The following is a 21,327-nucleotide window of genomic DNA, read 5'->3' on the forward strand; positions in this document are numbered from 1 at the left end:
TGTGTTTGCGCTATGTTGTTGGTCCATATTATTTTTTTAGTAAAATATTTAGTACTGCAAGCGTGTTTTTTTAAAAACAAAAACCAAGAACTCAAATTATAGTCCCGATCAACAAAATAAGTTAGCTTTATTTGAGCCATATTGAAAAAAAATAAGCAACCACAGCAATCAAGAAAATACATATATAAAAAAGGAGATCACAATAGTAAATGAAAAAAATATTTATCCAAAACCAAAAGAACGGGTGATCTATATGGTTGGTTGTGTTTAATGAATTTATTTATTAAAATTAATTTGTAATAAAAACGACACACATGTAAAATTTATTGAATAAAAGAAAAGAAAAAAATAATATGTAAGGTAACATGTATTAAAAATATCATAAAAAATAAATATTTAATCAATGTAAAATATAAAGAAATTACAAACAAATCATACTAACCTCTTCAAAAATTAAATACACCTTGTATAATTAAAAAATAATTGCTATTAAAAATAATAATAGAAAAGAGATATTAATTAAAACATTAATTTAAAATTATTTAAAAAAATACATATAAAAAGGCATTAATAAAAAAAAATAAAAAAAAAGAATAAAAAAAAATAGTACATCATCGACTTGGATTGAACATTGAAATTGAAAATAATAAATCATAATAATGATGATCAAATTGAAAACAATAATATATGATAAAAAAATAAACATATGGATTTTTTCAACATGTTTTTTTACATAAAAAATCATAAATAAATTACAAACCATTGTGTAAGTAATAAAAAAAAGAGTCATTAGCAATAAATAAAAACATAATTAAAAATATTTAGAGACAAACTTAAATCATGATATTTAATATTGCATAATGAATCATCTACTTGGTTGTGTTCAATAAATTTATTTATTAAAATAAATTTGTAATATAAATCGACACCCGCATAGAACTTATTGAAAAAAAAATATTTTATACAATGTTGCACAAACTAAAGATATCGCAAACAAACAAACATATATATATATAATAATTGCTATTTAAAAAGGCTAAAAAAACCAAAAATAAATAACAGAAACGAGGTATTAATTAAAGCATTAATTTAAAAATTATTTTAAAAAATACATATAAAAAAGGCATCGATACAAAATGAAAATTAGAAAGAAAAAAGAAAGAAATGAAAGAACCAAGAATGAAAAAAAAAACCAATACATCATCAACTTGGATTGAATGGTGAAATTAAAAATAATAAATATGAATAATAAGGATCAAATTGAAAACACCAATATATGATTAAAAATAAAAACATATAGAATTTTTTGCCATGTTTTTTTCACATAAAAAAATCATAAATAAATTACAAACCATTGTGTAGGTAATGAAAAAAGAGAGTCATTAACGATAAATAAAAATATAATTGAAAACAAATAGAGATAAATGTAAATCACGGTATTTAATATCACAACATGTGTTATTTACTTGGTTGATTCAATGAATTTATTTATTAAAATTAATTTATAATATAAATCGACACCCACACATAACTTATTGAATAAAAAAAATATTACGCAGGGTTGTACACACTAAAGATATTGTAAAAAATAAATATTTAATATGTATAAAATATAAATAAATCAATTTAAACACGCCAAATATAATTAAAAACAATCGTTATTTTAAAACCAAAACAAGTCACAAAAAAAGGGTGTCAACTAAAATATAAATAAAAAAACTAATTTTAAAAAATATATAAAAATGGATTGATTGAAAAAAGAAAAAAAATGTGGTTTACGTTGCAGTCCTCTATCTTAAATTTTGCATTTTTATGATAATTTGAAGCCTAATTTCTTCTAATTATGTTTTAGGAGGGTTTTATTGTAAAAAAAAGTTAAATAGTTATAATAAATTTTTTTTGTCTCACTATTATATATAAACAGTAATAGACTAAATTTTTTTAATTGTTGTTACACAAACATTTCCCGCTTCTGATTGTTTTTAAATGAAAAATATAATCATTACCTTCCCTTTTTTTTCCAAACAATAACCAAACTTTACCACTGTATTTTCTTCTCCCACCTCAGATCTAGTTAATGAAAAATACGTAATCAAATACATCACATGTACTTACAAAAATAATAACTCGATATCATGCAGTTACAGCGAGGATATAAAAAACTGAAATTAACATGATATATATATATATATATATATATTTTAATAACCCGTGGTGTCCAGGTTAGCTTATACGCACTACGACTAATCCCCAAATCTAATGAACACCCTGCAAGTCTAGTAGGCAAATAAAACACTGCGGGAATGACAAATGTACACATGAAAAATCAAACCTGGATACAAAGACGAGAAATTCCCTACGAGAACCGCTAAACCACGACCTCAAGTTGACAAGAGATAAATATTTGATGGCACATGTTGTTGATATTTCCTAATTTCATGGTTTTGTAGTTATTTTCAATTTCGTTTGCTTGTCATTGGAAAACATTTTTGTAAAAAATAATTTTGTTATATATTTTTAAATTAATTTTATATGTTAATATTAAAAATACTATTTTAATATATTTTTAAATAAAAAATATTTTTTACAAAACCGTAATAACAAATGAACTTTTGGGCTGCGTTGAGATAAAACCCATATTTGCCCGCACAAATCGTTGAAAATGTTTTAAGAAAAAACTGAGACAGTAGAACTTTTAAAAGCAATTGCTACACAAACGAAGTCTCATATCACAGTCTGGGCTGCGTTGAGATAAAGCCCATATTAGCCCGCACAAATCGTTGAAAACGTTTTAAGAAAAAATCGAGACAGCAGAACTTCATAAACTCAAAAAGTGCTGGTACTTGGTACCAATCCAAGATCTCCGTGCTGGTCGATCACCTCCACCTTGACTACGTCCACAGCAGCAGCAGCAACAGCAACGTCAATCAACGTCATCTTCCTCGCTAACATTCGACAGGGACCGCCACGTGGCCTTCTTAGAGATGATTTTCCACATGCTATCTTACCATTACCAAACATAGGACACCAACCATCTCTCTCTTGCCTACTTCGTTATATCCGGCCTCGACATCCTCGGTTCCCTTGATCGCGTGAGCTCTTATGATGTGTACTAGTTATTTTTTCAAAACATGCAATGCATTTACAAGTTGGAAGATAGTTTGGATTGTTTTTGGATTGGATTTTATTGCAAGCACGAATATTTTTTTCATTGTCCGTCATTTAGATTTAGAATTTTGATAAAATTAATGAATGGCTTGATGTTTTACATTGATTTAACAAACGGGTCATATTTTGTTGTGTTATAGGTTGACAAGGATGCGGTTGCTGCTTGGGTTTTATCTTTGCAAGCTAATTCTGGAGATAAAGCTGAATTGAAAAATGGTATGAACTTGATTGCTAATAAATGTTGTTGACTTTTATTAGATTGGATTACTACCATCACCATAGTATTTAGTTATAATGAGCTGTTGGGTTTTTACAGGACAGTTTTACGGGTTCCATGGTTCCCATTCTTCTCAATTCCGTTCTGACAATAACGGGGTATGAATATAATAGAGTTGAAGTGTTGAACTGTCCTACTTTTTTTAAAAAAAATAGTGATTGCATTAAGCATTTCATCATGTTTCTGCAAGAAAACTTATGTAATCCGTGTGTCTATATACTTTGTTCCTAGATATAACCTATGATGTTTGGTTTGCCTATAGATTTTAATTCTCAATCACAGCCATTTGGCAAGCACTTATTGCGCACTATCCATATTGAAGACTGTTGGCTCTAATTTGTTAAATATCGACTCCAAATTGATATCCATGTCAATAAGGAACCTTCAGCAACCTGATGGGAGGTATGTATTAGGGTTATTTAACTTGAATCTTCAACTCTTTCTGAAAAAACAAACTTGCTATATTTTCTGCAATAATGTTGCCTTTTAATTATACTCTTTCTGATCCGGGTGGATAGTGCCTATATTATGTGAATCTTTGCTCAAGAATTATCCATTTGATCCACGTCTTCACTCTAATAATGCAGACAAGAACTTGATTAACCTCTCGGCTTAGCTTCGCCTTCCCTTTCTGTATCCACCTCATCTTTACACGTGCAACTTCACTTTGTGGAGATCACCCAGAAAAAAAAGTACTGTTTTTTTGGCATTGAAGTAATGTTTTAACCCTTCTTTTTATTCCTTTGTAATCTTGCAGTTTTCTGCCTATCCATATCGGTGCAGAGACAGATCTTCGATTCATATACTGTGCATGTAAGAACAAAAACTTTGGGATGTTCATGAAGCTGCCTAAAGTGATGTGATATTACTATAGCTATTTGATGTATCAGCGCCCATCTGTTATATGTTGGAGGACTGGAGTAGCATGGATAGGGTGAAAACCAAGGAGTGCATCTTAAAATGCCAGGTATATTTGTTCCTAGTGAACTTCTCCTGTTATCCATCTTTCTGCAATGCATTTTGCAATCAGTTGGTAATTCCTGTGATATATTTCATGTTTACTTACAAGTATGCTGCTCTTTTCAGTCATATGGTGGGGGCTTTGGGATGATTCCTGGTTCAGAATCTCATGGTGAGTTGCAGAACATTCTGTATATAGTTGGTAGATTCCCTCAAAAGTTTTAAATCTAAAGGAATTATTGTTGTTTTGCAACTTTACCAATACTGTTAGTTTCATCTGTATACACAAAACCGTGTATTAACTGACAGTGCTTTTCTTTTCTTTGCTTTTCATCTCTATTTTTTCACCCAACATCTGATTTTCACTTTCCAGTGCCATTTGGCAGTTATCATATTGTTTTATTGTCAAATTTTTCTGTACAATGTTACTGAAAAATATTTATAAACGAGCTTCATTTTATATGACCTTGTTAGCTTATTTCTTTCAATGCTATTTACCAATGATATTTGTCTTAGTGGACAGGTGGTGGAACTTACTGTGCAGTTGCTTCTCTTCATCTGATGGGATTTATTGAACATGATGTCCAGTCAAAAAGTGCAGCATCGTCTATCATTGACATTCCTTTGTATGGTGCTGACAGGTTTACTTTCTTCATCTGATCTCTGGAATCATTTAAAAGCATTAACACTAGACCCTGAAGGTGTAGCTTTTAGAATTTAAACAAGTGAACAGTGGACAGACACGATTGTTATTAAGGACTAGAGAAACTTGCAAATGACCAAATGCATGTGAAATCATAACTTCCATTTGCTCCCTCTGATATTTCAATTTTCAATCTAACTTTGTTACTTTAAGGTCTTCCATCTCCTGCAGTCGTAATTTCTGACACCCTTTCCTCTGCTTCAGAGGCAAGCAGCTGAGGGTGGATTCCAAGGGAGAGCTAACAAGCCTAGTGACACATGCTATGCATTTTGGTATGTGTAAGAACACCTTCCAGAAGTTTGCGTCGCAAGAGGCTTTTTATCTGTGCTTTGACAAGGGCAGCCTGCTTGTGCAGGGTTGGGGCAGTTTTGAGGTTCTCAGGAGGATCCAAGTTGATTGTTTGTTGGGAAAGCTTTGTGCAGATTTTTGCTCACCTGTCAATCTGACGTACTGATGCTTGTCATTCCACTTGGTCACCTTGCCTGTGGTCGATATATGATACAGTTGATATAAAGTTCTCTCCCAAGGACTGTTATTCACATGTCCTCCGCATATGTTTGATTGTGGGTCTTCCCCTAATACACCAAAAAATGGAAACTGCATGACTGGTGTTGAAACAGAATGGAGAATATATCTGTTAATCCCTGAAAACTCCCAGGGGAAACGAATGTAATTCTGACAAAAAAAAAATCAAAGACAAAATAGAGGTAAAAAGTATGGTGCCGCCCATAAGATGTCAACAGTAGCTATCACTCGTGTTCATATATGTGAATTGTCATGTGCCATGTGAATGACATCTCAGTGCTCCCTTGATAGATATTGTATATTTTCCTTTAGGCGATGTATTATTTTTGGTTTCTAATGTTCTCTGGCTTAAATTGTTCCTGGACAATTATGGTGATTTCAGTAAATTCCATGATGAGCTACCGGATCTATATCATGATACACTGCATTCAGCCTTTTGGAAGAACCTGGGCACAATGCACTGTCCGTTGAGCTGGAATTACAGGTTTTGCTGCCTTAAGGAATTTGACACCGTCTTTTTCTCATGTGTTTGCAACGTCATCTGAATTTGTTCGCCCATATCAGATTGGAGATAGGTGGCAATAAATAGTTATTTATTCAAGTAAAATGAGGTGTTTTTTCTTCGTTAAGTGTGTATTGCCATTTGTCTATAGATTTGAGGCATCTGATCGTCCGTTCATCATGTTTTTATAACAATTTTTTTCTCAGGTGTGTAAGCTTAAGCATAGACTATAATTGCTGGAACTTTCTATAATAAGGGCAGTTTCTTGCCATGTTATAGATTGGCCCACAACATGTTTGTCTTTCGTTAAGGCCGGTTGCATGTGAAACTGGTTGGAACTTTTAATTGGTAATGATAGTTTTTTGTTACCACTTTCCTGTGGTTGGTCGAGGTGCAAAACAGATGCTTGTTAAGTCGAATTACATGTACAGGCGAATTACATGTACAGGTGAACTGTGTTGGATGGTTAGCTTTCCGAGTGCACATTGTTTCTGCAAAATGCTATCTTACTGAAAGCTTAGGTGATGTTGGTTTCTCCCGGGATTGCTTCATTGAAGGATTGTATCTCAGTTTCTGAGACTTCACCATACGTGAAAAGTTAATCCACCAAGAAGACTATAAAATTAGGGAATACAGCTGACAACATGCTGTCTGGTAAGACATTTGAGCCACTGATGCAGCTTAACTGGTTTTTGGTTTTTAAGAAGGAAAAAATGCTGGTTAAATTTATTATGTTGTCTTGATCATCATAGATTTGGTTTGATGTTGGATCAGACTGAAAACTATGGTTACTTTAATGCTGAGTTTTCCAAACGGGATTTGGGGTAATAGCTCGCTGCTTACACAGGCTAAGCTCGTGCCAATTATGCTAAAAGCTTGATTCATTCGCCTAGGTGCAGTGTCTTTGTATGTTGCCATTGAGCTTGTAACGGACAGTCACCTCCTCCGAGCCAAAAAGTCACGGCCTCAAGATACTCCTGTCCTGCTATAGTGGTGTAACCCAAAAAATTCACAAAACACTAAATGGTACTGTATCGCTGAATCATTGTAGTTATATCCTAAATTAATAGTGTTTGGTATTTTTTTTCTTATTTTTTTTTAATCTAACTCTTGGACAACTTATTTTTTTTAGTTTATTTTTTAATTTTATTCTTTAATACAAGTTTGTTTCAAGAATTGTGCTTTGTAATTTTTATTTTATTTTATTGAGTTATATTTTGAACTCATGAATTTAATTTTTTTTCTTTAGATTTCAATTTTCAATACTAGATTTGTGAGAAGTGACACTTCATGATTTTTTTTTTCTTGGATAGGTTTTTTTTTTTTAAATTTAATTTTTTTTTTTAATATTGTATCTCAACATTAGGTTAATTAAAAATTAACCTTTATAATTTTTTTTATATAGCTATCAATGTCTCATGACATGTATTGTAGACTTGATAAATCAACCCGAGTTAATTTAATTTATTGTAATCTCATTATTTAAAAAAACTATTACTCAACATGTTCTCATATCAATATTTAAAAAATATCATTCAATATCTATTATATTTTGAATTTATAATTATTTTTTTATTAAAAAAACATGTCAGGACAATTTTTTATATTAAAAAAAAATTCGATCCTACCTTCATCAAAGCAAAAGCGAATGATGTAGTTTGTATGTATGTGACGAAATCGTACCTGAAACCTCATATGATTCTGCCACATATCTCCTATAGTAGCATTTAATAGATAAAGGCAAAGCCTATAATGATTCTCCAAGCCAAGATGGCTACCTTTCGGCCTAACCCCACGAGACTTTTTCACGGGCTAATAACCTATTCGCAGTTTACGAAAAAGCCCAGGAAGCATCTCACAGTCACAATCACAAGTTTTTTTTTTTTTTTTCCAATTTTGTCACTTTGTGGAATGGTCACCCTCTTCCCTGTCTAGACATCTATCTTAGACTCCCTGACCAATCAAAACTCCCATTTGTTTTGATTGTCGGATGTTAATCTGCGGTCTAAATTATCCTGAGGGTGGTGGGGTATGCACAATTACCATTCAACAAAAGAATACAAGATCAGGACATGGCAATAATGTTAGTTTATGTATTTGCCGTGAGCACGGAGAGAAGGGAAACAGAGCATGGGGCTGGAAAAGCACTTTGGTCTTGAAAGAATTCTTTTTCACAGTGCCTTTTGGACAAAAACATCAGTGGTACCATTACTCACCAGAATGATTACTGGTATCAGACAGCTCAGGGAGACATCAAGAGTGAATGCAACAAATTACCCCACAAGACCCCCACTGGCACTCTTCCAACTTTCAACATTATACTGCAGAGAATGTTGTCTCCCTCACCTTGAAAATTCTCGGCATGCATTGCAAAGGGATTTAGCAAGATTAACCTTTTAACACCATCCCCAAACAAGATGGAAAATGAAAATAAAAAAGCCCTAAAAAGAAGACTAATGTTGATTAATAGAAATATTCAGGGAAAAGGAAAAAAAAAACAAAAACTATCTCATTTAACTTGATCACGGAGCTCTAATGAAAGAAGGAACTTTTCTTAGCTGCTGGTTTTGATGTTGAAGGCGAAGCAACAAGAGGAAGTACCTGTGAACTGCTTGAAGGGTGGTGTGCTAGCTGGTGATTTTGTTCATTAAACTCTCTTTCTTTGTTCCTGTCAACAATGATGGTGATAAAAGGCCCATCATCCTCGTCTTTTAGAAAATTTGAACTAGTAGGTCTTTTGGTGTAATCTTGAGCAAAACAATCTTTCCTTGGGACCATCTCCTCAGCTTCTTGCATCAATCTCCTTGCATATAGTTTCTCCTCCGCATCCTGTAAGAACTTGAATTTTGGAGGAGGTGATGACCGTATCTTGTTGAACTCTGCATCTTTTGATGATTCAAAGAGATGGTTGAATCCAATCTGGTTATAGTTAGGAGTAAGAGGAGGCGTGAAAAATGGTGGAGAAGCAAGAGGGGTTAGATATGGAGTCTCCACAGTAAGAAGCAAATCACTCAAGCTTCTACTTCTTGATTCTTTTGCACTCTTGTTATCACCTCTAGACCTGCCATCTTCAGACTCTAAATCCTCCTTTGTTTCTTCAACAATTGTAAAAAGAAATCTTGGTGGACCTGAGAGACTATGCAGCCTCATGAGCTCTGTCTCCACGTTATCATCACTGAAGGGCCTGAGCAACAAATCTTTGCTTGTATTAATATTGAGCTGAGATTCTTGATCATGATGCACAAGTGTATCTGTGATTCTCACTGAAGAACATAGTTCTTGATTGTTCCTTAAAGAAGACGGCTTTCTCAAACAGAACATAAAAAAAAGCTCTCTTGCCGGGCTGCTGTAATCATCTCCTATCTCTTTGTTAGCAAACCTTCTCTTCCACCATAACAAATAGTAGAGCTCAGCAACAAGAGCCAACAAAAGGCAACCAAAAACTATACTCAAACCAAGCCCTACACTACTCAAAGATTTCATCTTGTCTCCAAATCACATGAAAACTGCTTAAAACATCCAATCAATATATATTAAAGAGCTAAGAACCAACAGACGTTACCATAAATAACTTGAGAATCACTTGTAGTACTAGTGAAAGGAGAGAAACCAAGATAAGCAAAAGCTTACTGAGAGACAATGAGCAGTCCCAATCTGCACTGAACACAAGCCAAGGCCATCAGCACATCAAACTCACTTCTGCTCTTTAGCAAATGCTTTAATAAGTATACCAACTTTATCTGTCAAAACCAAAAAAAAAAAAACACCCCACCTGCTAAAACCAAACCAAAAAGCTCTTCTCTGAAAATCACATCCACAAATCATGAAGCATGATTATAAAACACTTTTTTACGACAAACCAATGAACTAAACCACACATTTGCGGATAATTACATATTTAACAAAGCCCACAAGGTCACTGGAACAGTTGTACATTAGCAAAAAGCATTAATCAAGACCATAACATACCACATTTAGTTGTCAAAATCCACACAGAAACTACTGAATCTAGCTAATAAAAACACATCAATGGACGAGGCACAAAAGTAGTCGGCAATATTACTCACTAGTTTATGGCTTGACAGGTCACATTCTTCGAGGGATGCTCACATGGGATCACAAATAAAAGGAAAGTGATGTGTCATTGATGGGCATTTCATCTTGTTCTCTTATTTACAGAACTACCCTCGTTGTTGAATAAACTACTATTCGTGGCAATTAGGACAAAATCTTGTGTCGAAACTTTAACGAAATTCTGGCAGCTTTGTTTCTTTTGTGATTTTTTTTCTTAATTTCCAGTATTAGAATAGCAAACAACACATGAAACTCATAATAGGAGCTTTCACAGGCATAACATTGATTTGAGACATTGATATATGGTTTGGAAGTGTCAGTGACACATGAGTTGCTTCAAGATGTGAGCTTTTCGATAAAGAGGTCCTCTGATTATATTGGCCCAGCAACTCATAAAAAGACTTCCTCTCTCGCATGGAGCTTGATTGACGGTTCGTATTACTGTTGAAGCTGTGATCACCATCATTATGTTATAGAATTGGGGTCTCCAGCTGGACCATTTTACTTTCTTGTAGGTGTTAACCACATGGGATCTGTGAAATCTATCTGGGAAAGGGTGGGATACCTAATGGACCTATTATAAGTAAAGCCCAGATTGCTTGAGAAGTATTTCAAGTCCTTAATCATATATTTTTTTTTTACATATATGGCATGAATAATGGATGGATTAACATGAATAATGGACTTTCATGATTTTTTATCCCTTGATAACGGGCTTCCCTGCCTCATGCCTCTGCATTGCTTCAAGCAAAGGATTTGTGGGTCTGGAAGCTCAAAAATCCGTATGCCTATGTCCGGGTCGCAAATGACTCGGTGTGATATCTCATGCCTCGAATCTAGCTAAATTCCAATTCATCTATTGGAAGTATTTTGCTTTGACAAGCACAGCATATATGCTACTCAAATTAACAAATGAGTAGCCGTACACGACTCTTGAAAAAAAATAGCAGTGCAAAACAAACGGCCGTATAACTAATCCAGACTTGGAAACGACGTGCCAAAGAAGGGAAAAAACAATTTCCCCCAAAAACAATTATGATATGCTCGCTGGTAGCTTGCTTACTAAGTCAAGTTGCTCGCTGTGATTCACCAGAATCCGGCAGCCGAAAGGTGTGGGATTCTGACTGATGGTGGGCTGGCGTTGAGACACCGATGTCGGCCCGCTTTGTTCGAGTGAGAGAATAGCCACATATCGATACAAGAAACATGAAATGTATGCACATTCAGGCAAAACCTTAACTTCTTCACCATCCTTGAACTCATTTAAACACACTGCACATGCTACATCTTCAGATTTTGACACCAAACCAGTGTCATCGGTGTATTTACACGTAGGGATAAGCGATGCAATCGAAACAATAAATTCAACGTAGAAGGTGAAAATAAACAGAGAATATTGAGAAAAACTATTGAAAGTAGCTCTCTCTCTATGTATATACTCTCTTTTTTTGGATAACAAGATTAGACAAAGTTATTGTCAATCCTCTTGTTGTATATTTAATCTAATGAACTTGAACAATTAATCGCATACATTCACCCTCGACTATTAACCATAGAGTACAGATGAGATTGGCCGATGTTCTCTCTGATACACTGATCATCTTTATAATTTGTTGCAATATTGTGCAAACCGCCTCTACTTGATGCTAGCTTCCTGTAATTAAGAGATCCTCTTGAGTTTTCAAGAGCGATTTTCTTTATACTACCCCAGGTAGAAAGAAAGAAAGAATTAAATGTTGATTATTGGTAGAATTTATTCATCCGATAGAGCAACTTTCATGAGTCAAACTCACAATGTTATCTGGGATGCACGTAGAAATTAAACCAATCAAGCTATTAACCATCCTTTTCTATGTTTGCCTGCCATTCGCTACTCACTAGCCCAGCCATCTTTTGCTTAGAACTAAAGGAATTAGGGGGGACTGCTAGATGTTGTTTATTAATAGATCGCATTTATGTCAAGAAAATCTTTGAATAGCTCTCCCACAAAACAAATATAGATCTAAAGTACCTCGAATAGCTCGCTCCAACAGCTGGAGTAGCTCGGTAGGCTAGAGCGTTTGGCTGTTGACCACAACGTCGAAGGTTCAACACAGCGATATCGGGCTCGTGTTATGGGATTTACGACCTCGTGAATCCTGCCATGTAAATTATAATTATACACTTTGTTGGTCTTCAAGGATAAAAACAGCAGATTGCACCTTAAGAAAATGTTGGAGAGTCACATTTGCTCACGCCCACGAATGTACAACATTCCTGCAAACAACGTGCATAGAGCACTATTATACTGCACTCTCAAGGCTAAAATTCCTGGACAGAGACAACAACGACATGATACGCTATTAGAGTGCCCGTGAATGTACAATAATATCTTGTAGCCTATCTATATTTTGATACACCACTGATGGCCTCTCAGAATCCAAATCTCTTGCACTCAAATAGACCCCTGGAGAAGGTGTGGTATCGGTGCGACACATGGGACAATTGGTATGCGAATGGAGCCACATATCAATGCATTCGACATGGTAAGAGTGCAAACACTCTGGCAAAGTTCGCAGTTCCTCACCTTCTTCAAATTCACTCAAGCAAATTGCACAAGTTCCATCATCACCCACCAAGCCCATACCCTTTTGGAACTTATAGGCTGGGATGAGTTGGGCCGTGGAATTCTCAATACTGCTTTGCGTTGCCATGGTTTCTATCCCATATCGTCGTGGCCGTTGCTGAGTAGTCGTAGCCCTGAACCGGCGCATGGCAATACAATGGTAGAGTGCGATAACAAGAGCTGCAGACCCAACGCCAATCAGAAGAACGGCAATTTTAGAGTTAATATCATCACCTTGTTTTGACATGATGGATGCTGGCAATAACTAAGCTAGCCTGTGCCTAGAGGAGGCAAGTTAACTAAAGACAGTGACGGTGTGTCCAAGACATGCACTTTGTCTACGCGGCATGAAGTATTGTAAGAAAAACTTGGGATAAACACAAGAAACACCATTTTGTCCTGTGTGAAACAAGTCGGTCACCAGGCAACTTGATTACAGGATGACCTTCCCGAGACTAACGATTACAACAAAATGGAGGTGTTGCTACTTTGCACACCAAAATCTCTAATCAGCCGGTTATATTCATTAGAATGACTTAATTTAATCATAACTCAAATTCCAAGTCAAGGATAATTTTATCTTTCCGTAGAAAATTGTTATTTAATACTTTTTAGCTTCCAGGCATCTTTAGGCCTGGAATTTTTAATGCAAAGTATACATTACCCACACGTATGTATATATAATTTATTAATTAATGATATTATTCGAATGGTGAGTTCTTGTCCGGGCCCCAAGTTTTAGATATTGTCCTCTGTTTTATTCGGTGAGTTTTCAAGGGTTGAACAAACCAGAATTATATAAAACGGAAACAGAGTTAACAAGGAGATGGCTCTATCTTATGAAATATCGATCAGTAGGAATAAAATAAAAGCGCAGCTGCCAGCTGAGAAAGCATTAGACGGAAGCTTCAATCAAGTTCATCCAGAAGCCAAAATCTTTCCCGTTATGAAAACCGTGGGTCCCACTTGAGGTTTGGGTTATGGGATTTGGGCCCATGATGTTTCTGGATAGTGTTAGCCTTATTTAACATGAAATGGGCCTCCTTGAAGTCAGATTTTTTCAGTTTGCCATAACACTTCATTTATTTATTACTCCATTCTTTAGGCTAAAAACCATAGAAGGATAGAGGACAGGATAACTGTTAAAAAAAAAAGACTACAAGGTACCTTTGCACAATTAATTATACATGAAATGTACAATAACGTGGAGCAGCATTGATTTGGAAGAACATTCACAGGGCACTTTTCGAAACTCTCAAGGCTAAAATTCCTAGAGAAAATAAGACAACCTTGCATAGTTACACAATTATATAGCCCGTGAATGCACAACAACGCCCTGTAGCACACCTCCATTTCGGTATGCCCGCGGTGGTCCCTCGGAATCTAAAACCCTTGCGTTCGGAAAAACTTGTGAAGGCGTGGCATCGGTGCGACATATGGGACAGTTGGAGTGTGAGTAGAAGAACCACATATCGATGCATGCCACATGGTAAGAGTGCAAGCACTCCGGCAACGTACGTAGTTCCTCGCCTTCTTCGAATCCACTCAAAGCAAATCGCACCCTTTCCATCATCACCTATCAAGCCCATACCCTTTGGTACTTATAGGCTGGGATGAGTTGGGCCTTATCTTGTTGGTTCATTCACGTGTGGTTGTGGCTCTGCTCGGTTATGTCCAGCTCTGTAGCGGGGGCAGCGCCAAGCCATGGCAAGGAAATGGTAGATTGTGACCAAATAGCTGCTGACCCAGCCCCAATAAGAAGAACTGCAACTTTGAGTTAAGGCCATCGTTATTGTTGTCTGACATTGTAGCTATTGGCAAGCTAAGTGCCTCTGTTCAGAAGAAGCAAGTTAAAGAGAGGCGATGAATTCAGATAACACTTTGTCTATTCACAGCTAGTTGTAATATTTCTAGGAAAATTATGCCATGAATACAAGAAAATCATTTTGTCCCACTTGCAGTTATGTGATCGAGTCTAGCAATTCCAAATTTTGACGATTACAACCGAAAATAACCAGATTCTTCAGTTTTGCTATATGGCCATGTAGTCCAGCCCAAACGTAAAAGGTCCAGTATTTACATTTACAGTGAAATCATAAAAGCAATTCCAGCTCCTAAGATGACGTTTTGTACATAATCAAGAAGATGGAGGTGAATTGTTAATTTTAAACTAGCAAATAAGGATATAAAAGTTAATTTTAAACTAGCAAATAAGGATATAAAAGTTAATTTAAAAAAAATTGAAGGGCTGGGTAGATGAGGGACTTTTCGATAATTAAACTAGCAAATAAGGAAAGAGACGTGTAAAAGCAAGGAAGATAGAGAAAATTGGAAAAATACGAAGGACCTTCTTTAATGGGGGATGCCTAAAGTCTTCCATGGGACGATTCATTACGGATTATGGCCCTTCAAGATATACACGTGTACCGAGGCATTAAAAGCAAGGGTGTGCTGAGTGATAGAAAATTGTTTTTCTTTTCTTCCTTTTTTTTTCAATGACAAATTAGAAAGCGTGTTCGTTTGTTGAAAATAAAAATGATTTTTCCCACTGAAAAAAAAAAGAAATACATTTAAAAAATACAACTAACTTTCATGAAAAATCAAAACCATAATTTATAATATTCATCTTAATATTTTATATTTGTGATGATATAATTAAAGAATGTTAATTTTATTTCATTCAAATTAAAAACTTATATTGTAACTCAAAAACAAATAATATGAGATTCATAAACAAAATTAGATTTATGACACTAACTAAATATGTAAATATAAAAAAATAATTTTAATCTCTTATATTGCTAAAAATTCATGTATAAAAGAAATAAATTTTATTGTTAATGTTTTTTTTTCATTTGAAGAAAAATAAAGATTATATTGAAAAACTATAGAGAATCTCTAAAATGAGTTTTGATTCATTATAAATTTGAAAAACTGGTTTTTTAGTTTTTTTATGGAGTTATGTTGTATTTGAATAAAAAGTTTTAGTTTTTCTTTTTCCCGGCTATTATTTTTTTAAAAAAAAATGAAGTATTGCATGATTTGTCTATTATTTTTATATTTCTTTTACAATAAGGTTCGGTGGATCAGCTTTACTAACATTAAAAAAATAAAAAAATAATAGTTTTACATAGGGCACGGGAACCCACAACAGATACTAACTGTGCCAGTTCATACCTGGAAAGAATCATTTTACGATTCATTGGCTGCTGATGTATATATCATTTTTTTATTTATTTTTTTTTATTTTTTTTTAGCTTTGGCTGCTAATTATCATTTCGTTCGATATGGTGGTGGGTTTTGAGGGGACTGAAATCTTCATGCTGTTGCTTTCCAAAGCTACACGTCGAGTCTCGAAGTGAAAGATGGAATCTTCAATAATGCTGCTTTACATTATTGCTAATCAGTTTCCACTCTCCAATGGCTTATCACTTTGATGGGCTGCAATTGGTTGTGATAAGGCTTCAAATAGAACGGCACCTGAAACCAATAGCGACTAGGCATTATCCAGGACAGTCCTCTGATAAGGAAACCGTACTTTATACTTTTTTTAGCTGCTAGATGCATAATTATTTTATCTCAGGCTTTCATTTGCTTACAAGACTCGGCCACTGGGGTTATGGTGACTTGAATTCGTCATCGAAATTCGATGCCGAGTTGGAAAATTTAAAATTAAAATAAAATGCACATAACTCTGGTTTGACGCCTTTCGATTAAAAAAAAATCGATGATATTGATTCTACACTGCCCTTAAAGTACTGATGCTGCGTGTAAAATACTATCAGGGACGCCTAATTACATCTTTCTTGCTATTGACGAAAGCATGATTGCATCTTTAATATCTTCAAGTCTATGGATATCATGACAATTATTACCTAAGATGGTATTTCTCTGTGTTTTTTTTTAATTTATTTTTTTTAGTTTATTTTTTTATAAATTATTGTAATATGTTGATATAAAAAACATTATTTAAATATATTTTTATAGTTATAAAAAACACGGTAAAAATAACACATTTTCGGAACTAACCTGTCTGGGAGTGTGGTTGCGGTTACTTTTTAAAGTGTTTTTCGTATCAAAATGCATCAAAATGATGTTTTTTTATTTTTAAAATCAACGCATCAAAACAATTCAAAACATATAAAAAAAATAATTTTTAATAAAAAAATTTAATTTTTAATAAAAAAATTTAATTTTTTAAAAAACACAGTTATAATCACATTTCCAAACACAACAAATCCTAGCGCTGGTTCAGCATATCTTCTAATATGTCTGGTTGTCTTTTCTCTTTCTTTTTTCCTGTACCGACCCACTAATCAAATCGGACAATATAGGCGTGGCCACGTTAGTCTAGGACAATCCAGTATCTTAAGTTCCTGATTAATCATGTACTAAAAACCACAAGTAAATCATGTTTCTTGTGTCACTGGATTTAGCATATTCCTCGGTGATGTTCTTCTTCTTCTACGGGTTGGTGAGAAGTTCCTACGAGAACTCAATTCTGTATAGCGTATTTCTCTCCCCGATTTTTAGTGTTTGTGATTGTGGGTTTTTTACTCTGCCGAGAATTGACAATAATAGTGGGAGGATTACGAAGATAATTTGATAGCTAAGAGTTGCTATATGTTTATTAAATATGCATCGAATGAGAAACAAAAACTCATCATGACGATCGGCCAATATATGACCTCGAAAATCTACGAGTCCAGGTGCCATCCAGTCATTGCCGATTATGAAGTTATATAATATTTTGCTTATAATTAAGGTACGGTTTATTCTGCGTAATAATAAAAATATTCTGTAGATTATTTTGTATTTATTTTTTAAAAATAAATTTTTTTATTTATTTTTATATAAAATATTTTATAAAAACATTGTTCAACAAAAAAAATTTATAGTCAACTTTGAAACATTTTCTAAAACAATATTTCTAGGTAATAAAGTTTCATAATTGTTTTATAAAAAATACTTCATATAGTATCATTCAATTATTTTCACTATCTTTTTCATCTCATCACCATCTTTGCCGCCACCTCTTTTTTCACCGTCAACATGATCAACTCGCAATTGTCATCTTTTATTTCACCACTACCTCACCACTATCTCCTATTTTATTACTATTATGACCACATCACCACTATCTCTAACATCATTATTGTCATCTTACCACCATTATCATCACTTTTCTTTTCACCTTCACCGTTATTTTTTTTATTATCATAATATTTTTTTATTATTATTATCATTATCACTATTATTTCATCACCACTTTCTCATAATCATAATTGAAAAATATTTTAAAAGAAAATATTTTATTTTACATATAAAATATTCCATGAAAAACATTTTACATCTAACATTTTTCATTGTTACGTTTTCTTCTGGTTTGATGCTTGGCTTGTTTATGTACGTGACAAAACATTAATGGATCCGGATTTCTAATCTACTTGTCCTTTAAACAGCCCCAATAGCTGCTTTTACGTATTGGCTCTTCAACATTTTGATATGGAAAAATTTATCCACTGCTTGGAGCAAGACTACTTGATTACCTTCCGCGAGCTCTTTACCTGGTAAACGGATATGCAGAGAATACTAATTTAGAAAACCGTGCCTTGAAGTTGAAGTTATGGATGAAAAAATCAAACCGAATTAAAACCAAAAATACTGAATCAAACTAGAAAAAACCGAGCCAAACTGATTTGAACCAGTTTTTGTTCTAAAAAACTGAACCGGTCGGTTTGAATCAATTTCAGTTCGGTTTAGATTTTTTTAAGAAAATAATATTTTAGTTTAGTTATTTTTATAATAAAAACAGAACCAAATAAAAAATAATTACCCCTGCTAAATTCGTCAAAAATTCCTGGTATTTATCAGAATTAAAAAATGGCGAGAAGACATCATTTCAGTATACCTAACAGGCCTCTAAAAGTCACAATAATTAATTTGTACGGGTTCGAATAACCACTGTCTTCTGCCCCTTGATTTTGCAGTACTATATGATATAAGCAAGAAGGTCTGGCTAATGTCAAATAATCTTATCCTCTAAAATAGTTGTACCAAGCGGTATGTGGGGGCTTCTCTTTTTCTGCCGTCTTGAATTCGACTTTCTCTGTGAATATCTGTTCCTCTCGTAATGTTTTACCTGTTTACTAGGTTTGCAGGGTGTTTAGTGGGCCGTGCGGAATAGTTGTGGTGTGCGCAAGCTGACCCGGATACCCCACGCTAATAAAAAAAATAAAAAATAGTTGTACCCACACATATAAGCTAATGTATTGAATCCATGCCTATTAAATTAAAATCATTAAATTTACGTAAACAGCAAAATTTGATTTTACTGGAAAACATTTTTTTTATAAAATGACTGGTCATGTTTTAAATTTTACTATTATTTTTGAATTCATTGATTTTAATCAAACAAGATAAATAAAATAATAGAAAGTTAAATATTTTATCATTTTATTCTTTATTAAATTATGATAATCTAATTTAATAGTATTTCACAAAATACAAGGAAATCTCGGTCCAAATATTATCTGGTTATTGGATAGCCATTAACCATCCACTCACTTCTATCTATAATTCTATATACACATGAAAGATTCGTCACTATGTACCGAGTATCTGTACGAATAAAATCTCAGCCATTCATTTAAACAAATCCAACGAGCTATACTTAACTGATATTACCAGTTATGTTTTACATAAAAAAACGAGACAGAGTTCCATGCTCTTGTCTGGTCAAAGCTCCGAGTACTCTGGCTGGGCCTGGCAAGATAGAAGTAGAACGCGAATTTCGCTGGTTGTTCCAACTTGTACGCGCGTGGAAATTAAAATTAAGTTTTTATTTGTTTCTGTGTTTTTTTAAAAATTATTATTATTATTATTATTTTGTTTTAAATTAATATTTTTTAGTGTTTTTAAATTATTTTGATGTATTAATATCAATAATAATTTTTTAAAAAATAAAAATATATTATTTTAATATATTTTTAAATAAAAATATTTTAAAAAATAACTGTAAGTATATTTTCAAATAGCTATAGAGCCGGGGAGGCCTTTCGCTGTTGCTTTTCAAACTTGCCCACTATTATAAAGCGAGAGAAGGAATCTTTAATAATGCAGCTAACTTCTTTATTTTTTGTTTGTTTTTCCTTCCATTAGTGTTTTAAAGAAAATGTGATGGCCAATAGCTTATCACTTCGGCGGATTAGACGACCGCCCGCAGAAAAGACCTGGGCCTAGCCAATCACGTAAAGCTATAATTTGAAGTGGCAGCAGTGCTGTCCTGGGGAGGCGATGCCGTGGTTCATGCATCGGGATTTTTTCATTTTTATAAGCTGACTTTGTGACATTATCAAGAATGTGGTCGTGTTGTTATATGATCCCATGCAATAATTGTTCTGAAAAATAGAAGAAGAAAGGAAACCTATCCCAAACCGGATGAGCTCACCCTCTGAGCTCTACTTTATACTTTTTATTCACTTTGTTTTATTTCCTGCTATAAAAAATATTAACAATCCATTTTATCTATCAATCAAATCTATTTTTTAAAGTATTTAATAAAATAATAATGATTTTAAAGTTTTAATTTTAAAAAGTCATATTGTAGCATATTTCTTGCTTTCAACTTGCAGCCACTTATTTACGTGTTTTAGTCTGTTTTTTAAAATATTTTTTATTTGAAAAAAATATTAAATTAATATTTTTAAAAATATTCTTTTAAGATTTTGAAGTAATGATATCAAAAATAAATAAATAAAATAAATAAATATTTTAATATATTTTTAATTAAAATATATTTTTAAAAAATATCATGAATCATGTTATTGATAACACATTTAATCAGCAAGTTTAATCAATCATGGTTTGTATAACTTATCAAATATGATATTAAATTGATATTTTTTTAAAATTTTTTTATGATTTTGAAGTGATGATATCAAAAATAAATAAATAATATATTAAATTAGAATATTTTTTTAAAAAATAGTATGAACCATGTTATTGATCGCACATTTAATTAGCAAGTTTAATCAATCATGGTTGTTTGGATGACTTAACCAACGTGACAGACTTTGACTTTGTTTTTGAATATGCGAGCACAAAAGCGTGTGAACTATTGACGAAATTAGTCTTGGTTCACGAAGCTGGGAAATGTGGTGGTTTTTTCTACAAGTGGTAGGCTGATAGTCGTTTATTTTCAAGACACGACAACGTCTCTGAGAGAGTGGATGACGTAATATCTCCGCGTCCTTGAAGCTTCCCGCCTCCTTCCTCTTCTTTTCCACAACAGTAGTTTTACTTTTATCCACTCTCGTAACAAACATAAGAATATCTTAACTTGTGATTCTTAAATATCTGTCATCCATGTCACCGTATGCTAGGACAAAAGGTATTGAAGAAACAGTACTTTCCAGGTGATTATCTCGAACAACCTCTCCAGAAACTTTTATTGGGCTAAAGGTTTTTTTTTTTTTTTAAGACAATGGTTATAATTATTTTTTAAAATAAAT

At 33.5% G+C, this 21,327-nt stretch overlaps 3 protein-coding genes across 8 annotated transcripts; 1 reads left to right on the forward strand and 2 right to left on the reverse strand.

The window, feature by feature from the left end:
* Positions 1-2,303: 2,303 nt before the first annotated feature.
* Positions 2,304-6,240, forward strand: LOC18102725 (geranylgeranyl transferase type-1 subunit beta). The gene is given in 10 exon segments (XM_052456494.1): positions 2,304-2,312; positions 2,904-3,092; positions 3,309-3,384; positions 3,485-3,543; positions 3,708-3,847; positions 4,203-4,258; positions 4,336-4,412; positions 4,532-4,577; positions 4,929-5,046; positions 5,313-6,240. Coding segments are annotated over 10 exon segments (1,020 nt in total). The 3' UTR covers positions 5,563-6,240.
* A 2,043-nt stretch (positions 6,241-8,283) lies between these two features.
* LOC18102726 (uncharacterized) lies at positions 8,284-10,817 on the reverse strand. Of its 6 annotated transcripts, none has more exons than XM_024609332.2 (3): positions 10,203-10,817; positions 9,698-9,794; positions 8,284-9,514 (listed from the first exon to the last, which is right to left on the reverse strand). In XM_024609332.2, the coding sequence occupies exon 3, from the start codon at positions 9,454-9,456 to the stop codon at positions 8,668-8,670; it is 789 nt and encodes a 262-aa protein (XP_024465100.1). In that variant the 5' UTR covers positions 9,457-9,514; positions 9,698-9,794; positions 10,203-10,817; the 3' UTR covers positions 8,284-8,667. The 6 variants fall into 6 exon arrangements, with proteins under 6 accessions (XP_024465100.1, XP_024465101.1, XP_024465098.1 ...); XM_024609333.1 differs by lacking the exon at positions 10,203-10,817 and adding an exon at positions 9,908-10,196 and having other exon boundaries at positions 9,698-9,789; XM_024609330.2 differs by having other exon boundaries at positions 8,284-9,789.
* A 1,594-nt stretch (positions 10,818-12,411) lies between these two features.
* LOC127905905 (RING-H2 finger protein ATL52-like) lies at positions 12,412-13,307 on the reverse strand. The gene has a single exon (XM_052456818.1). It carries the CDS (start codon positions 13,059-13,061, stop codon positions 12,552-12,554), a length of 510 nt encoding a protein of 169 aa, XP_052312778.1. The 5' UTR covers positions 13,062-13,307; the 3' UTR covers positions 12,412-12,551.
* Between the last annotated feature and the right edge of the window lie 8,020 nt (positions 13,308-21,327).

The sequence above is a fragment of the Populus trichocarpa genome, chromosome 10 (assembly GCF_000002775.5).
Source record: "Populus trichocarpa isolate Nisqually-1 chromosome 10, P.trichocarpa_v4.1, whole genome shotgun sequence".
Taxonomy (NCBI): Eukaryota; Viridiplantae; Streptophyta; class Magnoliopsida; order Malpighiales; family Salicaceae; genus Populus; species Populus trichocarpa.

Coding starts and splice junctions, on each gene's coding strand:
- LOC127905905 (XM_052456818.1), bottom strand. CDS start 13,061: ATGTCAAAACAAGGTGATGATATTAACTCTAAAATTGCCGTTCTTCTG.
- LOC18102726 (XM_024609330.2), bottom strand. CDS start 9,618: ATGAAATCTTTGAGTAGTGTAGGGCTTGGTTTGAGTATAGTTTTTGGT.